The sequence below is a fragment of the Coffea arabica genome, chromosome 6e (genome assembly GCF_036785885.1).
Source record: "Coffea arabica cultivar ET-39 chromosome 6e, Coffea Arabica ET-39 HiFi, whole genome shotgun sequence".
NCBI lineage: Eukaryota > Viridiplantae > Streptophyta > Magnoliopsida > Gentianales > Rubiaceae > Coffea > Coffea arabica.
Window position 1 is genome coordinate 60082050 of NC_092321.1, and position 18236 is coordinate 60100285.

Below are 18236 nucleotides of genomic sequence, written 5' to 3' on the forward strand. Positions count from 1 at the left end.
TTAGTTAATATACAAGTTCTGGATTTTGTGTTCATTATGTGTTTCTAAAGTTTATACCTTGGGTTTGGTTGAACTTTCTATAATTGTTAGTGTTTATTATTTGGTTATTTGATTGCTATGATTTGAGCAAGTTATTTAGCACTTTGGCTCTTTAAATCACGATTAATCTGGTACCATTGATTGTGATTATCTAAGGTGTTGTTTCTGCAATGGAAATTGAGATTTAACACTAGTTCAAAAAGTGCTAAACATAGGGAGTACACTCACGAAAGTAGAGGTGCACTTATGTGGTTTTTAGTGATTCATTTCATGTAATTTCATTGAAGAAATGAACTTGTAGCTAATTTCATAACCATGAAAATAGGTATGGATTAGTTATGAGTATAATTGATTCACTACGAAAGTAGGATTCAAATGCATAAGGAAATTACACCATAATTAGCCTAGATGTAGTATTCAATGATCCAAATATAGCACTTGCATGAGTAGTTAGGGATACCACAACCCAAGGAGCTTTCATTTGTTATTTTGTATAATTTCAATAGGTTTAATTTGTTATAATTCATTGATAGTCTAAATAATAGAGAAGCTTTAGTAGTACCGGTAATTGCAATCTTCCTTGTGGGATCGACCCTTAATACCCTATACTCGCTCACGATTCGTATACTTGCGATAAATCGCGTGTGGGGTATTTAGGAGTTTATAAATGTAAAACTTGATTAGGATGAGCTTAATTGTATATGTATACTCCGCGCACGTCAAGTTTTTGGCGCCGTTGCCGGGGAAGATTTGGCAATATCGGTGTGAAGAGTAACTTTATTAGTTTAGACATTTTATTAGTTATTGTGTGAATGTTATTTTCTGTCATTTTAGAATTTTTTATGTGTATGTGTTTTATCACCTATTCTTCTTACTAATTTTGCTCTTAAGTTGTTTAAAAGTAATTTTAGGTGATGAGAAGGGTAGGACAATTTGGAGGACAATGCTTGAGAAGTGGAAGATTGGTAATGGATGGTTACCAAGTGCAAAGCTCCTTTAATAGAGATAACCAAGAATTTACTGAATGTATGTCTTTTGAAGATGGTTTAAGGTGCTTAAAGGCTAAATTTGATGTTATGATGTTACAAGTTCAAATGGACACCATGATGCATGAAATTGAGCAGAGGAGGAATGTTAATGTTTTTAATTCTTATCATGTGATTTGTGACTTGTGTGGAGGTTATCATGCTACTAATACATGTATGCAAGCACAAAATATGGATTATTATGATGAATTAGAGCATTACAATCCTTGTTTTGATCGATATAGTGCTAATTTGAGCAATTCTCTTGCTTATGGTTGGAATAATCAATGTACTTATAGTAATTCTTCATATTTTTATGATTACCAACCTGAATGTGTCCAATATGAATCAAAACCATCTTGGGAGTTGGCAATTGAAATGGTAGCTAATGATTCTAAGCCATCTTGGGAGTTAGCTTTAGAAAAATTAGCTAATGCAACTTCCAACCGTTTTGATAGGATTGAGGAAAGGTTAGATGAATTAGCTTCTCACTTTGGTAATATACATGAGCAATTGAATGTATTGTGTGAAGTTATTTCTTCTAATAATTTGCAAAATGATCCTAGCATGAATCGTGGAAATGTTGTATGTGAAAATGGATTGCATTTGGATGAAAATGATGAATCTCAATTATATTTCAATGAGCAAATATCCATTTCACATGATAATACCTTTGAAACTAACTTTGAGCCTCAAGAGGTGAGTTTTAATGACTCATTTTTCACCCCTCTTAAGGAGTGCATTGAAAGTATAGGTTCTAAGGGTATTGCTGCCCAAGATACTCTCATGACATTTCCTTTGGTAAATTCTCAAGTGGTGCATATTCAAGGTAATATCTATGAAACACTTGGAATAGGTAAGTCACTTCCATTTCTCACATCATTAGTTCATGTGGCTTTTTCTATTAAGTCACCTTACAATGATCCACCAAGGCCTAAAATGGTGGATTATTCGTTAACTAAACCTCCTTGAAAAATGAGATGATATAGTCAAGCTATTGACTTTAAAGAAGCGCTTATTGGGAGGCAACCCAATGCTTGTTTAAGTTGGTGTTACTTTGGAGTGATTTTATGTTTAAAGTATAAGTTTGAGTTATTTTGTTATTTTTCATTTGTAGGTTTTGGAAAAAGATGCAAAAGTGACCAAATGAGGTGAAAAAGGCGAAGTTTGATCAAAGATCTCAATACCTCAAATTCAGTAATTGTGAATTTTGATGCATTAAAGAGGTTTAGAATGCATGTTTAGATCATTTTACATGTGCGTGAATGATTTATTTTGACATAGAAATGATCTAGGGTGTATTTTGAAGAATTGAGGTCAAACTGAAAATTGCAAAAATTCTGCAATAAGTGCAGATTCAATGGATCCAAGGCCTCGGATCCACTTCTGCAATCAGAGAAAAACTTCGAGCTTCTTGATCCGAGCTCGGATCCATATGGATCCGAGGCCTCGGATCCACTTCTGCAATCAGAAAAAATTTGAGCTTCTTGATCCGAGCTCACTTATCATGATCCGACCTCGGATCCTTTCAAAAACGACCTCGGATCCTTTCCAAACGAAGCCTCGGACCACTTTTCTTCATTCTTCCCTCTTTTTCCTCCTTCAACTCCACTTTTCTTCTTGTTGGTTGCAAGCTTTTATTCTTAAGAATTGTATTTTTGTTTTTTTTTCAAGGTGCATTAATTGAAGTCTCCATTCTTTCAAGTAAAGTTGGAAATTCATCACTTGGACATGGATTCGGATTGCGCAAGTCATAAGGGGAGTATTTTCTTTTACTCTTTCTTTATTTTCCTTTTCTCACATTGAAGACAATGTGAAGTTTAAGTGTGGGGGAGGAAATATGTGAATTTGCATTCTAATGCTATGTGATGATATTTTGTGGATTTAAATGCTTAGAAATATTGGAATTGTGTTTGAATTATTTGCCATGTGGATAATTTGCCTGAAATTGGGTTTGTTGGCAGGGAGTTTTCTTCCATTTATATGGGGAAACTCCGTCAAAATTTGTCTAACATCTTGTCCAATATGTCACTATGGCCCAAAAGTTCTTCAAATTTTTGCATTTTCATTCAAAAAGGGCTAATTTGTTCCAACTTTAAATGTTTTTATTCTTCCAATTGTTGAAACTTTATGTGTATTTTGGAAGGTTTAGTCCTCATTTAACTTGGAAATAGTTATTATGCAATTAGAATTTTTACATTTTAGAAAGTATATTTGGTAAAGTGAGGAAAATTATGCCTATAATTTTACATGTTTAATGAGATTTCTTCTCTTTACTTAATTTTGCAAGTAAGTGATTGACATAGTTGATAAAAGGTTATACTCCTCCTTTGATTAGTCTTATATATTTTCTAAGAGGGAATATCTATTTATTGTCCTTTAGTTTAAAAAAAAAAAAAAAAAAAAGAGAAGAAAAGAAAGAAAAAATTATTCTACTCCAATGATTTTTGTACTAAGTAACCGGGGGTTGGCATCTACAAATGTCGATTTTCGCGTAAAAAGGTACTTGAATTAAGAGTATGCATTGCAACTTGAATAAGTGAAATGTTGAGTAACCGGGAATCTTCACCTAAAAGTGTCGATTTTCGCGTAAAAAGGCATTCTCACTAATTAAGTAAAATTAGTATGAATAAATCCCTCTTAGATGTAAAATTTTGAGAAAAGGATGATTATAGGAGGAGGAAGGCTATAAATCGACTATGTGGGTTGCTTATTTGTGAAATTAGGTTAGGGTAAGAGATTAAGTTTAACTTGTTGAATTTAGGGTATAATTATCTTTCCTTTACTTGATATTATGAGTATTTAGTGTAAATTGAATAATTGTATAATGATTATTTTCCAAGTCTTGAGGAATTAAATTGGACAAAGTGCATATATTGTTTCACCTCTTGAATCATTGCATTTGATTATGTGTGAATTGCTTGAGGACAAGCAATGATTTAAGTGTGGGGGAGTTTGATAAGTGACTAATTTACGTAATAATTGTATGACATTTTATATTATTTTTAGTCACTTTGGTTATATTATTGGAAGAATATGAATCATTTTGGCTATAATTGGTGAAAAATGCTTTTAAGTGATTAAATGAGGTTTTTATCACTTTTTACTTGGATTTTGTGTATTTTGACAGTTTTGACACATTTTCGTATTTCGGCTATAACTTGAGTTACAATGATCGGATTGGGATGATTCTTGAACCCATTTGAAGATAAGAGATAGATCTACAACTTTGGTGAAGACATCTAAATCCAGTTTGAAGGTTTTCCAGGTCAAAATGCCGAATTACAATAGCAAATTTCTACTGGTCGAAACTGGAACAGGGCAATGAGCAGGCAAGGGTATTTCAGTCATATCTCAGCCTACACAGATCCAAATGAGGTGATTCTTGATGCATTAGAAAGATAACTCAAAAGGCTACAACTTTCGTGTTTTAGACATGAGCTGGTTCAGCCTCTAACATCAAGAAAAGATTGGTTGAAGTTGGGCCAAAAACAGAGCAAGTGATCCACACTCGGATCCACTATTCATCCGAACCCTCGGTTGTTTCTGGGTTAGTGGATCCGAGCTCGGATCCATACGGATCCGAGGTACTGTAGCAGCTCGGATCACTGGTCAGAAAAGGCTGCTCTGTACGCGTAAAACTCAATTTCACCTCCACCAACTCACATTGGATGCTAGACATGTGAGAAACATTCCCAGCTGTAAAAGGGAGATGTAATCCTCATTTCTTGACCACCTTTCATCATTAAATAGCCAAATGCATTGCAAAAATAGGGATTGGGGAGTTCATAGCAGAAAATAGAGAGAGACATACGGGAGAAGCTGGAAGTTGCAGAAATGTAGCTCTTTCATCTCCCTAGTGTTAGTTTAGTTTAGTATAGAGTAGTGTAGCTTTTCCATTCTTGTTTATTATCTAGATTAGGATGAAGATGGAGGATGAAGAAGGCAAGGAAGAAAGCTCATGTGACAAGGGTTGTATTCCTTCCAATTTCTTTATCTTTTGTATTTGATTCCAAGTTTAGTTAATATACAAGTTCTGGATTTTGTGTTCATTATGTGTTTCTAAAGTTTATACCTTGGGTTTGGTTGAACTTTCTATAATTGTTAGTGTTTATTATTTGGTTATTTGATTGCTATGATTTGAGCAAGTTATTTAGCACTTTGGCTCTTTAAATCACGATTAATCTGGTACCATTGATTGTGATTATCTAAGGTGTTGTTTCTGCAATGGAAATTGAGATTTAACACTAGTTCAAAAAGTGCTAAACATAAGGAGTACACTCACGAAAGTAGAGGTGCACTTATGTGATTTTTAGTGATTCATTTCATGTAATTTCATTGAAGAAATGAACTTGTAGCTAATTTCATAACCATGAAAATAGGTATGGATTAGTTATGAGTATAATTGATTCACTACGAAAGTAGGATTCAAATGCATAAGGAAATTACACCATAATTAGCCTAGATGTAGTATTCAATGATCCAAATATAGCACTTGCATGAGTAGTTAGGGATACCACAACCCAAGGAGCTTTCATTTGTTATTTTGTATAATTTCAATAGGTTTAATTTGTTATAATTCATTGATAGTCTAAATAATAGAGAAGCTTTAGTAGTACCGGTAATTGCAATCTTCCTTGTGGGATCGACCCTTAATACCCTATACTCGCTCACGATTCGTATACTTGCGATAAATCGCGTGTGGGGTATTTAGGAGTTTATAAATGTAAAACTTGATTAGGATGAGCTTAATTGTATATGTATACTCCGCGCACGTCAACATGTAAAAGGAGTAACATGAAGACATTTTTCAATTTTTTTTGGAACAACCAGATTATTGTAGACACCAAATTTTTATTTTTTTTGTCAATATTTCCTTGAAAATTTTATCCATTTATTGGTCATTTTATTTTCATGCATTCTAATATGAATTTTTCTTATTTTATAGATTTTTTTGAAAAGTAGAAAAAAATTTTCACTAAAATATTGAAAAAATAGAAAAATTTTGGCATCTACAATTATGTGATTTAACAATATAAAAGGGATGATCGCAAATACCTAATAGAACATGAAAAAGAAAAAAAAATACCAAATAATGAGCAAGAAAAAGGATTGTTTAGCAAAAAATCTTTAAGTTAACTGTATTAGCCTCTCGTCTCAGGGTAATCAAATGCTCAATATTCATTGTTGTAGCTCAGATACCTTATTATCTATACCACTTTCTCCAAACAAAAGCTGATGATAAAGCTCTGGCTCAAATGAGGCTTGATAGCTTGGCTATCCTCTGTCACCTTGCGACTTTTGATGACCTGGAGCAAGCCCAAATTGCTTTTCAGTTTTTGCTTGAAACCGAAGTATTTCCATTGTGCCTAAACTGGATGGAAATGTATAAGGGCGTACTTCAAGTTTTGACTTGCATGGTGGATCAACTTGCTAGAAATCCTCGTGCAAGCAATTTGCACAAAGTTGTTTATTGCCTGGATCGTTTCCCTGAAGCAGCAAGATAAGAAAAGGCTATTGAATCAATGAGATGTACCATTACTGCAAAACTCTAACTTCCATGAAATTTGTCAGAGAAATCCAAGGATCTTAAGTCTGCTGCAGCAACTTCTTCGCAATCTGACTCCTGGATTCGGGCCTAATACAGAAGCAATTTGGCTTCAAACATGCTTCAAGATTGTCAGTGTGTTTGAACAGCAATCACGTGTCTATTTAGTAGAAAATTATGTGGATCAAATAAGTATTTTGATGTTGAAGGTATTATGCTCAAACGCAGGGGATTTAGTCTATCTTTATTATAGAAACAAATAATCAGAAACTATCAAGTTCCAGGACATTTAATTTTTTTTTTTAAAAAAAACTATGCCCAGGTTGGAGCCAAAAGTGGATTTTAGTTATAAAGATAACAAAAAGGTACATAATAAGAAGATGTATGCATTTTTTGTATATTGGCTAATTCTCAACCATAATGATGGCCCTAGATAATGAAATACGTAAACATTTATTTTATTTGCGCAATATCTGATCCCCAGCTTGTGTGCGTATAATGTACAATTCGTTATTCGCATGATTTTTTTTAACCATCCCATCCATGGTTCAAAGTCGTGGTCACGGCTCGGACCGTTCCACATCGGTCTCGGCATATCGGTCACGGTCTCGGCGAGACGCGAATTTTTGAAATATTTAATATTTTAAAAATTGTAAAAAATATTATAAACAAAAATAATTAAAAAATTAGTAAAAATAATAAAAATTCAAGTTGACTCGAGATGACTCGGATTGATTCGGTATGTTTCGGCCGTTTCAACCCTTCACAGTGACGTTTCGGTGAGTCAAGTATCTCGAAATCGTATCGTCTCAGTATCGTATCGAGAGGGCCCGAGACGGTGACGACTCGGTCGAGTCTTTGAACCATGATCCCATCCCTATCACCTCTAATTATCAGGTACATATTTAAATCCTAAATTTGACAACAGAAAAGATTTTAAGAGCCTTTTCTGACATCGTAGTGGTTATGTGAAGTTAGAATGTTTTGAGGCAGTATAAAAAATTGGGTGTAAAAAGCTTCTGATCAGAAGTATGCTCTGCAAAATTAGAATGAGAAGTTAGACTTTCTTAGTGTCATCTTCTTATGTGCGACACTAGATGAGTTGTCTTATAGACAAATTTTGGATGCTATGTGAAGAGAGGAAAATAAAAAGGACAAATATCACATAGAATTGAGGCATATCTTAACAAATGTCAATTTGCAAAAGGTAATTTAGGGACAAGTCATCGTGACTGATGAGTCATCAGTTACACGACAAATGTGCTGGGTTAGTTCCCCATATGGCACCTCATTATAAGACGATGTGGCACACAGTATTAAGCGGTAACATACGTGATTCACTGCATGAAGAAATATAAGAGGAGGCAAAAATGAAAAAGATGTAGGCACCTTTTTTTTTTTAGTATTTCACAATTTTATTAACAAAGTAAAGGAATTCATTCTCTAACTTGATCATCGGAGTTTATGCCGGGGAAAAAGCCCCCAATCTTTCTTTTTCAGGTCTGTGGAGCAAACGAAAAGCAAGATTATCAAGGTTGTTATAAGCAGGTGCAAATCTTTGCTCCTGCAAATATTTGTTCTTTTCTGGGATAGATTTTTAACTTGCGAAACATTATTGGAAAGCAATCTGTGCCTCGAAAACAAAATTACGATTTTTTGCGTGCATATAAATATGCAACAAACTGGTCTTGCAGTGAGGAGAAAATTAACCTCTTGTGAGCTCAAAGACTGCGATGCATAAGTATTATATATCGGCAATACTAACAAGCAGTTGTAAGACGTCCAAGAATCAACCTAGTTTCCTCAGTCTTTTCATATTTAGGAGCAGTCCTTGGCTTTGGTGCATTACGAAGACGGAATAATTTCGCCAGCAGCCCTTGATTATTGGATGTCAAGATGAAAGCAGCAAAGAAGATGTAGCAGAGCAGACAGAAATTATATCAAGAAGCATCACAGGTATCAGCCGACTGTGAAAAAAATGCAGTTCCATTCTCATCAATCGTTTGGTCTCTGGTTAGGAGGTATGATCCCCTTAACACCCATTATTGCTATCTAAAGAGAGTAATCAGCTATTAGTTCAGCTATTGTTTAACTTTTCATTGAAGAAGCATGTCTTATGGTCTTCGAAACAGTTGAGAGAAATATTTGATGCAAGTTCTCTTATTGTTCAAAAACAAAATACTCAAGAGTTAAGAAAGGCCCTGTCCAAATTCTACAACTCTTGCTTTTAGTTCTTCAATTAAATATTCTTTCTAATGATATAATAAGAAATTTTGACCATTCCCAGCTGGTTGTTTGGGTGATCATTTGCTTTTCAAAAGTTAAAAGAATTGTAATAGTCTTGTTTAGTATTATGATGACATGAATCAATTGACCATTAATTAATGTCTATTGCCTCTTATAGACGAAACAAGAATGCTCCACCTCGTTTTCAAATTGACATTGGCATATATTAATTTCATAAAAATTAAAAAAAAAAATAAACCTCTTGACAAAGCATAGAGATCCTAAAGAATGATCCACATACATTTTTGTCTCTGAAGAAATTTTGCTGTACCCATTTACCCGTGTCCGAGTCTTTAGAAGTGTTTCCATATCCTAATTTTAGATGATTGATGCATTAGACACTTAAACACATACCCGAATCCGACACTTGTACCAAGTCCAGAGTAACATAGACTTTGATATCATTGCCTTGCAGGAAAACAACTAGGGACTTTTGTTAATGGCAATGATATATTTATTTTTAGGACATAGAGGAATATTTATACATCATTACGTAAGAAATATACTAACAAGACACAATAGCATATAATAAATATGTATCTTTCCTACTCCAATAGTAATTGGAAATTCTTTCTTTTAATAAATGTATTTTCCTTTTGTAATTTAGTTCCATAACTTGAAAATTTAGATGTTGTCCAAATCCGACTTCCAAGACAAGGAAAAAGGGTTTGCAGTTTTGCTTCTATCCTACGTCGGTCAGTAGGCATCTTTGGACTGTTTTGTCAGAGGATTCTTTTTTTGTCCTCTAGCTCTCTCCACGCTTGTTTAAGTTGTGCAAGAAGGACAAAATTATACACTACTACTATATATCCCTCTATTATTTATTCTTTTTGTCAACGCTATCCCCACGTACTGTGGAACATTGGTTTACTAATTACTAATAATAAAAGGGGACACATAGTTGCGATTTCATGGGCATATTTTATAATGACATTAATTCGCAAGACTTTTTTCAAAGTTAAGGTATCATATTTTTTTTTTTTAGAGTAAGATCAATTTCTCAAATGGGAAAATTGTTCAAAACATCTATAACATTTAGTCAAAATGAATTTTTCGTCATTAAATTTTAAAATATTAATTTTGCATTTCTTACATGTTCAAATTCGCAAAATTTGGTCTCAACATAGGTTTCTAACCATTTTTTTGTCCAAAATCACTACGTGACCCCATATGCAGTTATTTTTTATGTACAAAAATGTTAGATCCCATTCTTTTAGTGTAAAAAAGGAATATAAGATTAGATCCTATCTCACTTTCTATGGAAAAATAAATATAGTTTGGATTAGATCTTACTTTTTTAGGGACAAAAATATATATGGATCGGACTATTTGTTTAACTACAAATGAGATCTCACTTTTTTGCTCCTAAAAAAATAACCATGTGTTAGCCTCTTGATGAATTCAAGATAAAAAGTGGTTAAAAATCTAGATTGTGACCAAATTTTACATACTTGATTTTTTTTTTTTTTTGTAAGGGACGTAAACTATCATTTAAACGTAAATGATAAAAAAAATTCATTTAGCAAAATGTAACGATGTTTTGAACAATATTCCCTTCTTAAATCTCACAATTATCAAATTTGGGGCAAGCAGTTCTTCGATCCCTTACTAATCTACCCCCACATAAATCTCACAATTGTTGATACTTCTGATTTGCTTAAACGAAGTAAATTAACAATTCATTGGGATAGATCAGAGTTGAAGTTGAAGTTTTGAACATCACTTAACCCCAGAAATGCACAACTCATATTATTTATATGCAGCTAGGTAAAAATATACTCACGACCAGCATGGGAGATTGTGTATCTGAATATTAATATCAAACTTTAAACGCTGAAGCCAGTGATCAATTGGACGGCAGCAGAAACAATAATGTTTTACCCATGAACAATTGTTTACCCAGAAAAAATGGGTGCTTTGAATCTACTGTTATTTTGGCAATATGCATGGCTATCAAGGCTATCACATTTTGTTAATTTGGCTTTCCAAAACTGTATAATTAAAATTTTTCATCCAAACCGAGAAACAGGTGTCAAAAATCCAGCATTTTATGCATGTAAATAGCAATATCTATATTCACCGTAAAGAAAATTAGTCTGGTCAATTCCATGAAAACTATTTTTAATTTTTTCTAATTCTCCCTGTTGCCTAGGCATCAACATCGATAGCATTGTCTTGAAAAAAAAAAAAAAAAAAACTTTTTTTGGCCTTGAATGAGTATTTGTATCAAAATATCAAATTCAGATTCTCAACGAAAAAAGCAAGAATATGGAAAGTAAAGATATTTTTCTCCTATATCTCGTCGATGATGTTTTTTCCTGTATTCGAACTGGTTTAGGTGTACGTGTGCTGCGCATCGTACATATTATTTCTTCTATGCTCATTAAACAATCACTTGACTGTATCTATTGAGTATCACTTGAGTTTTTTAGTCTAATTATTGAGTATCAATTATTATTTGATAAATTTTGATTGGAAATTAGAAAAATTTTGCCTCATATGTCCTGTAATTTTTGTCATTGACCTAAAAGTACTGTCTCTCTCAATTAGTTATTTTTAATTATTTTACATGGCTTTTAAGACTAATTTCTCTAAATGACATTTTAATTACATAATAACAGATGCATCCACATACATCCACATCAAAACACAAACAAAAATTAAATTATGCAAGTATGCGTCCTAATGTTCAAACAACATGCATAAACTAATTCAAATATTTGAGTAAATGTACTATTCATCAACGTTTAAGTTTGTCCAAACATCTCTACAATAACAAAGCGAGAGCAGGTGGTTTGGTGTAAACAATCAGTTATCACTTTTTATAATTCCTTTTTAACCCTTAAAATAACTTCTCACCACTAACCCATTTCAACTCAACCACTAACATCACACAATCAATATCTACATGTTCATCACTTAAACACAAACCGCTTATAGATAATTGCTTGATTTAATTTTTATGATTTTATTGTATTAACTTTTTTAATTTACTACTACTAGATTTTGTTGTCAAATAATGAATCTACATTCATTAGTTCAACATAATATATTTTTTTATCACGTGCACACATATCGAATGTCCGTCCATCAGTAGTATTAATAAAGGGCTAAAATTATGCTAAGAGAAACTAAATCTCTAAATCATATTGGTATTTCTAATAGAGTAGATTTAGACATAGTGACATCTTTTTTTTTTTTTTTTTTTTTGTATAAGCAGGGGGACTCGAACCGGAGACCTCTCACTTACACTCCCTCCCCCCGTACCACCCAACCCAACCCTCCCCCTAATATAGTAGATTTAGATTTGTCCTGTGTTATTAGCTGATCTTTTACTCGTTTTATTTAGTTTTGCTAATTATTGAGGATAAACTACACAATGTCTTTTCAAAACAACTACACAACGGATGCAAACGTTGTACTCCTTCGACCTTTGACATTCTTATTGTCACCTTGCATGCTTCTTATTGTCAGCTTACAACCACGAAACTTCTCGTATTTCTTTTTGGTAATAATGTGAAAAATTAAAAAGAGATTAGCTGTAAAAAATAGCAATTAATTGAGAAACTGTAGAGAACACATGCTTTTTCCTATTATCTTTTGTACAAACTAGAATGCATATCACAAAAATCTAAAACAAGTGGGAAAAGTACATAAAAGTTCAATAAAAAGATGCTCTATGATAAAGGGAAGATATGTAAGTTAATATTTTCCTTTTAGAGAATGAGAATTCCTCATGATTAATTAGTTTTAGTTTGTAAGTTTAATAATCTCATATGACTCTTTTTACTTCAAGATGTTGGAATTCATCTCAAATTACACATGTCGTGCACGTGCATACATATATATATATATATATATATATATATATATATATATATATATATATATATATATAAGATAAAAAGTAGTTTTTTTTTTTGTCGAAAGATAAAAAGTAGTTAAAATGCACTAAACTCTGCATTCTAACATTGTCAAGAAGCAGATCTGTTTTGAATTTCAATTGCAATGCTTTCAAGATGACTAATATTTTCATGGCTTGAATAGCATAATTTGTCTATCTCAATTTTTGGTCAATGGATTGACCTCATTTTAATGGTTAAGGAGATCTTCACAGTTCTTTAGATAGCCTAAATCATTAAAAACAAAAGTTCACCACAAAAGCAATTGGGATTTGTTAGAAAAGCTACCGTTTGATTGTTAAAAAGCAAATCTGATTCGAGACTCGAAAAGAAGATGAATAAAATCTGCAACACTGAGATAGTTTTTTGTTGTTCAGCATCTCAGGGCATCGATTAGATTTAGGGAATAATTACGATAAAATTTCTTTAAACAAGCTAGAAAACTAGGTCGTTTCATGCCAAACCCAATGATAATTAAACATCACTATTTTTAAGGAAAGACCTTTTAATAGGAAAAAACCAACACTATCTTTTAAGGAAAGACATTTTCACTAGAAAACTATAATTCCTAAAAGGAGAATGCTCATTAATAGATATAAACTTTTATTAAACGAAAATGAAACTTGAGAACAAACAAAGCTTGGGATAACAGATTAAAGACAAAGAGAAAACAAAAATGTAAAATTAATGGGGAGAAAAGAAAAAAGCTGATTAAGGAGGTTGTTTATCCATATGTGATTCCTTACAAAGTGTAAAAAAAAAATAGGATTGGATTTACATAAGCTTTATTTGTTAAAAGTAATAGCATCAATGTCTTTTTGACAAAGAGTACACTCAATTACATCATTGTTATTCAAACATTGAATTTTTTGCATACTAATGAGTTTTTGTGAGGTTGGAGGAATTAGAAGTTTTCTATCCTCCCCCACTTTTAAATCCATCCTTCCCCTGCTGGAACAAAAAAAAAAAAAAAAGAATCTCGTACAAACAACATAACAATATAACTATAAACAAACTAATGCAATGGACAGGATAACCAGATGCAACAGCACAATTGCACCTGCCCCATTCTTGAGGGGTAGGGGGGGAGGAGAAGTCAAGGCAGTTTGATCATTTTCACACGGTCCAACAATGCTGTTTTTCTCCCTTCACCATCATCTGAAGGCGACTTGGCAGCTGTTTAATAATTGAAGCTCTCTCGTTCTCTCAAGGGTTTTGATGGAAGTTGCAATGCCATAAAAATCAGAAAGTATTCCTTACCAGCCCCCTTCGAAGAAGTTGTCGCAAAATCAGCTCTTACTTTTCTCCTAGCTCTGGTAAGACAGAAACCCTTGCCACCAACCATATTCATTTCGGTTGTCCTTCATACAATCATCAACTAGATTATCACACATCTTAATCAGATGAATATGGCAGCATATCTTTTGATCTTCAGCTTTCAGTTTCATTCTACAGTACTAGAGGATATCTGTTTCAAACTTTGGACGATTTGACTAGATTTATGTCTAAAATTCTTCATATCATCTTTACCAAGATTTTCTGTCTTCATGAACTGAGATCTAAAGAAAATTCTTCTGCTTCTTGCTAGATATTGTTCGCCACTTCAAATTTTATCAAGATTTGTATCTTGGCTGATTTCTTCCAGGTCTTATTACAAGAAGGCCAATTGATAATTTCTCCAATGGATCTATTACCAGAAAAATTGTCAAACGAGTCGGTGAGTTTTCGAGTTTTGACTTATTGGATTACTGAGGGAAATATCTTTTTTATATACATATTTTTTTGCATTTTCTAAGCTGTGGTTAAATTGAGTGATTTAACGAAAGATTTGAAATCCCCTCAAATTCCTTTATCTTGTCGAGGATTTTGAATTTGTAATCCACCAATTATTAACAGAATTTCAACACCATATTTCAATAGGAATTGGATGAGCATACGATGAACAAAATGAAGTTAACTACTGGCCAATCAGTTGATACTTGTTACCTCTCGTTTGCGAGTCCTGCCTCCTTCAAGTACTGCTCATCCTCTCCTTCAAACTCGGGTCCTCATAGAACTTCTCGAACTACCATTCTTAAACCATCTATTTCAAGGTTCTGCACCACCTCTGACCAAGAAACTTTCAAAAGACCCTCTTCTCTTGCTCCTACCAATACGATTTCATTTGGCAACCTCAAATCTCCAAATTCCGGTGACCATCAGCACAACGAAGAGCTAAGTTTCAGTACTAATACAAAGGTAACTATGTTGCCTCTGAACTTCTCCACTGGTTGTCCATCTTGCTTTGAGGAAACTGATCAATATGCTGCAATGAGATATCAACTTCCTGTCAAAAGGGCTGGTACTAGGACACCATCTCAGGCGCAAGAACATCTTTTAGCAGAAAGAAAACGACGAGATAAGATATCTCAGAGGTTCGTATGTTTGTCAGCTCTAGTTCCTGGCCTAAAAAAGGTACCGGCATTTTAACTTACTTCCCATTCTTTACCTCAAAATTATGCTTTTTGTATACCTAGACCATGTCCGTGTGTCTTGCCTGATTTAATATTCAATAGGCTTAACATATATGGACTACCAGATTCCCACGCTCAAGTTCCTAAAATTTGCATTAAGGCTCGATTATCTGCAAATCTTATGGACGAGATAAACCCAAGTTTTTATATTTTAAACTTTAGATTCAAAAAGTGAGGCTTTAAGTCGCCCATCAACGTTGTACAGTTCTTGCATTGCTAATGATAGTAGTAGAGATTAATATGCTAAAGAATACCCTTCAAATCTTGTTGCAAGTGTAAATCTCTTTTTTTTGCTGCTCTCCAACATTTTTGTCTGCAGTTGGACAAGTCTTCTGTCATTGAAGGTACTATCAAACACTTGAAAGAACTCCAGGATTGCTTGAAGGCGCTTGAAGAAGGTAGAAATAGGGAACATGATCAGGAATTAGTTGTTTATAAGAAAAAACCATGCATTCGCTTTCACCAAGAAGCTTCATTATCTAGCTTTGATCAGTCATTGACAAATCTTGAAGTAAGAATCTTAAAAGGAAATGTTCTAGTTAAAGCCTGCTGCAGAAGACGGTCTGGATTCACGGATGATTTTCTACATGAGATGGAAAAGCTTGATTTAGTTATTGAAACCAGTAGCTTTATGCCATTTGCTGATAACTTGCTCGCTATATCTGCCGCTGCTAAGGTATTTTCGCTTCAGCTTCTAAAGTTATTTCCAAATTTCATACTACACTGTAAGCTTGATCATTTGGTGTAGACATGACTTTGTATTATCGAATCATCGGCAAAAATAGGCATTGAATTTTTAGGGCTTGATGCAAGTTTGGTTATGAACTCATGCTCATTGTAGCTTCAACATCATTTGGTGTACATTGTAACTTCAACTTACTACATTAAGTTTGTCTCTGCGTGGCTGTAGATGAATGATGGATTCTCCTTGACAGAAGAGAATCTTGCAAACAACATAAGCCGGGCTATTTTAAAGCTGATCCATCCAAAGTTAGGGTAATGTTCATTTGATCAAATGGAAGGTGAGGAGCCTGCATGCATCCCAATTTGTAATCCACTTTTGAGTTACAAAAGCAAATGAGAAGGAACCCGAGTATAATGTACATTGCCAAAAGAGGAAAATTCAAAGAAATTAAAGAATCTAAATCTGTTGATAGTTACTTAATTTCACTGTATTTTCATGTATATGTCAAATTTAAGGTTGAATTTTTACATTCTCAAAACTTTGTGTAAACATAAGTTCATTAATCCATTTATTATTGGCCTTTCTTTTTGTTCATTTATTCTTCAGTTAATATAAGACATTTTTCAGAAGTTTTGCTCTGAGAAAGCAAATTGACAGTTTAGGATTCTACAGAGACGGTAAAAATGAACTCCTAGCCTAAAATGTGGAATAAAAAGTCCTAATAACAAAGCTAGATCCAATTTTTAATTTACGAAAACTTGAAAAAATTAAGTAATATACATAAATATTTCTTTATCTTAAAGATTTAGGGAAGAAACACACACACACATGTGTGTTTCTTCCTTAAGTCTGACAGATAAAGAAAATAATTAAAATGAAGTACCACACTGCTAAGTGCGAATATGTTTGTCTCCATGTCTCAAGAACATAATTGGTAGAAACATTAGTGTCTGCAAATATTTTATCACCTAAACTGTATTATTTATATGTTGAAGTCTCGGATTCTACAGTAAGCTCGGATTTCAAATCAATGGGTGCTTTGAATCTATTGTTATTTAGTAATGCAATATTAACAGGCCAATCACGTTCTCTTATTAGCAATAGTTATAAATTTTCATCCAAACCAAGAATAGAGAAACAGTGTCGAAAAACCCGCCCTTCATTTGAAAATTAGTCTGGTCAAATCCGTAAAAGCTATTTCTTATCCAAATCACCTTCTAGTCTTGGCATCATTACCAAGTGCATTTAAAAAAAAAAAAAAAAAACTTTTGTGCTCCTTGAACGAGTATTAAGATAAAAATCAAATTCACAGGAAAAACAGAATATAAAAATATAATGTTTATATCCTATATGACACAATTATTGAGAAGATAATAAAAGAGAAGCGAATAACTAGACGTTTTTACTTTGTAAAGTTGATAATCAACTCATAATATGAAACTACTCTATTTATAGAGATCAAGACAACGGATGAATATTTAAAACCAAGAAGTCTAATTACTGATAAAGTGATCGCATGCAACAAACTCCACTAAACAAATAAACTCCGGTTGACATGATCAATTAAAAACAAGTGAATATTTCTAACAATCCCTCCCTTAAACTGAAAATTTTTTCAAATATTCAGTTTAATAGGACTTATCAACTGCACAGAATCCAAGCAGCTTCCTTAGTTTCTGATATGTACATGACTTCAATGGCTTGGTCTTTATGTCAACAACTTGATCTTCACTTTTGCAGTGGAGAAAATTAATTATTTCATCCTTGTGAGCTCTTTAGAAAGTGAAACCTCACATCTATATGCTTGATCCTTGTAGAACTGGACTTTTAGAGAGTTTGATGCTAAAACTATTGTTATAGTAAATCGTAATAGCTCTTTCTTGTTGAAATGGGAGTGTTTTTCAAATACAATAAAAATTTTTAAAAAGTACTCTAAAAGGTAATCTAAAAAGTAATTTAAATTTTTTAAAAATTTTAAAAAATATCTCAAAATATATTCTAGAAACTATTCTACTCTTAAATATTCCAAAATATTTTCTGAAAATATTCCAAAATATAATCTAAAAACTTTATTACAGTAAAATTTTTTAAAAATACCTCCAAAAAATAGCTAATTGAAACAGAGTCGTAATTTTTCAAGAATATTCCTTAGTCAAATTGCTTGACAGGCACATGCTGTTGCAGTTACGAATTATGAACTCTGTTTTGATAGTTGATAAAGTAACAACTGATTGCTTG

General features: G+C 33.0%; 1 protein-coding gene across 2 annotated transcripts; it reads left to right on the plus strand.

Annotated features, from left to right (window-relative positions):
• The first annotated feature begins 7978 nt into the window (after positions 1 to 7978).
• Positions 7979 to 16592, plus strand: LOC113696923 (transcription factor bHLH19-like). 2 transcript variants are annotated; one of them, XM_072055902.1, is made up of 7 exons: positions 7979 to 8160; positions 8307 to 8633; positions 13832 to 14116; positions 14389 to 14517; positions 14721 to 15254; positions 15633 to 15989; positions 16224 to 16592. In XM_072055902.1, the coding sequence occupies exons 4-7, from the start codon at positions 14482 to 14484 to the stop codon at positions 16311 to 16313; spliced, it is 1017 nt and encodes a 338-aa protein (XP_071912003.1). In that variant the 5' UTR covers positions 7979 to 8160; positions 8307 to 8633; positions 13832 to 14116; positions 14389 to 14481; the 3' UTR covers positions 16314 to 16592. The 2 variants fall into 2 exon arrangements, with proteins under 2 accessions (XP_071912003.1, XP_027072108.2); XM_027216307.2 differs by having other exon boundaries at positions 7979 to 8633; positions 14446 to 14517.
• Positions 16593 to 18236: the final 1644 nt, after the last annotated feature.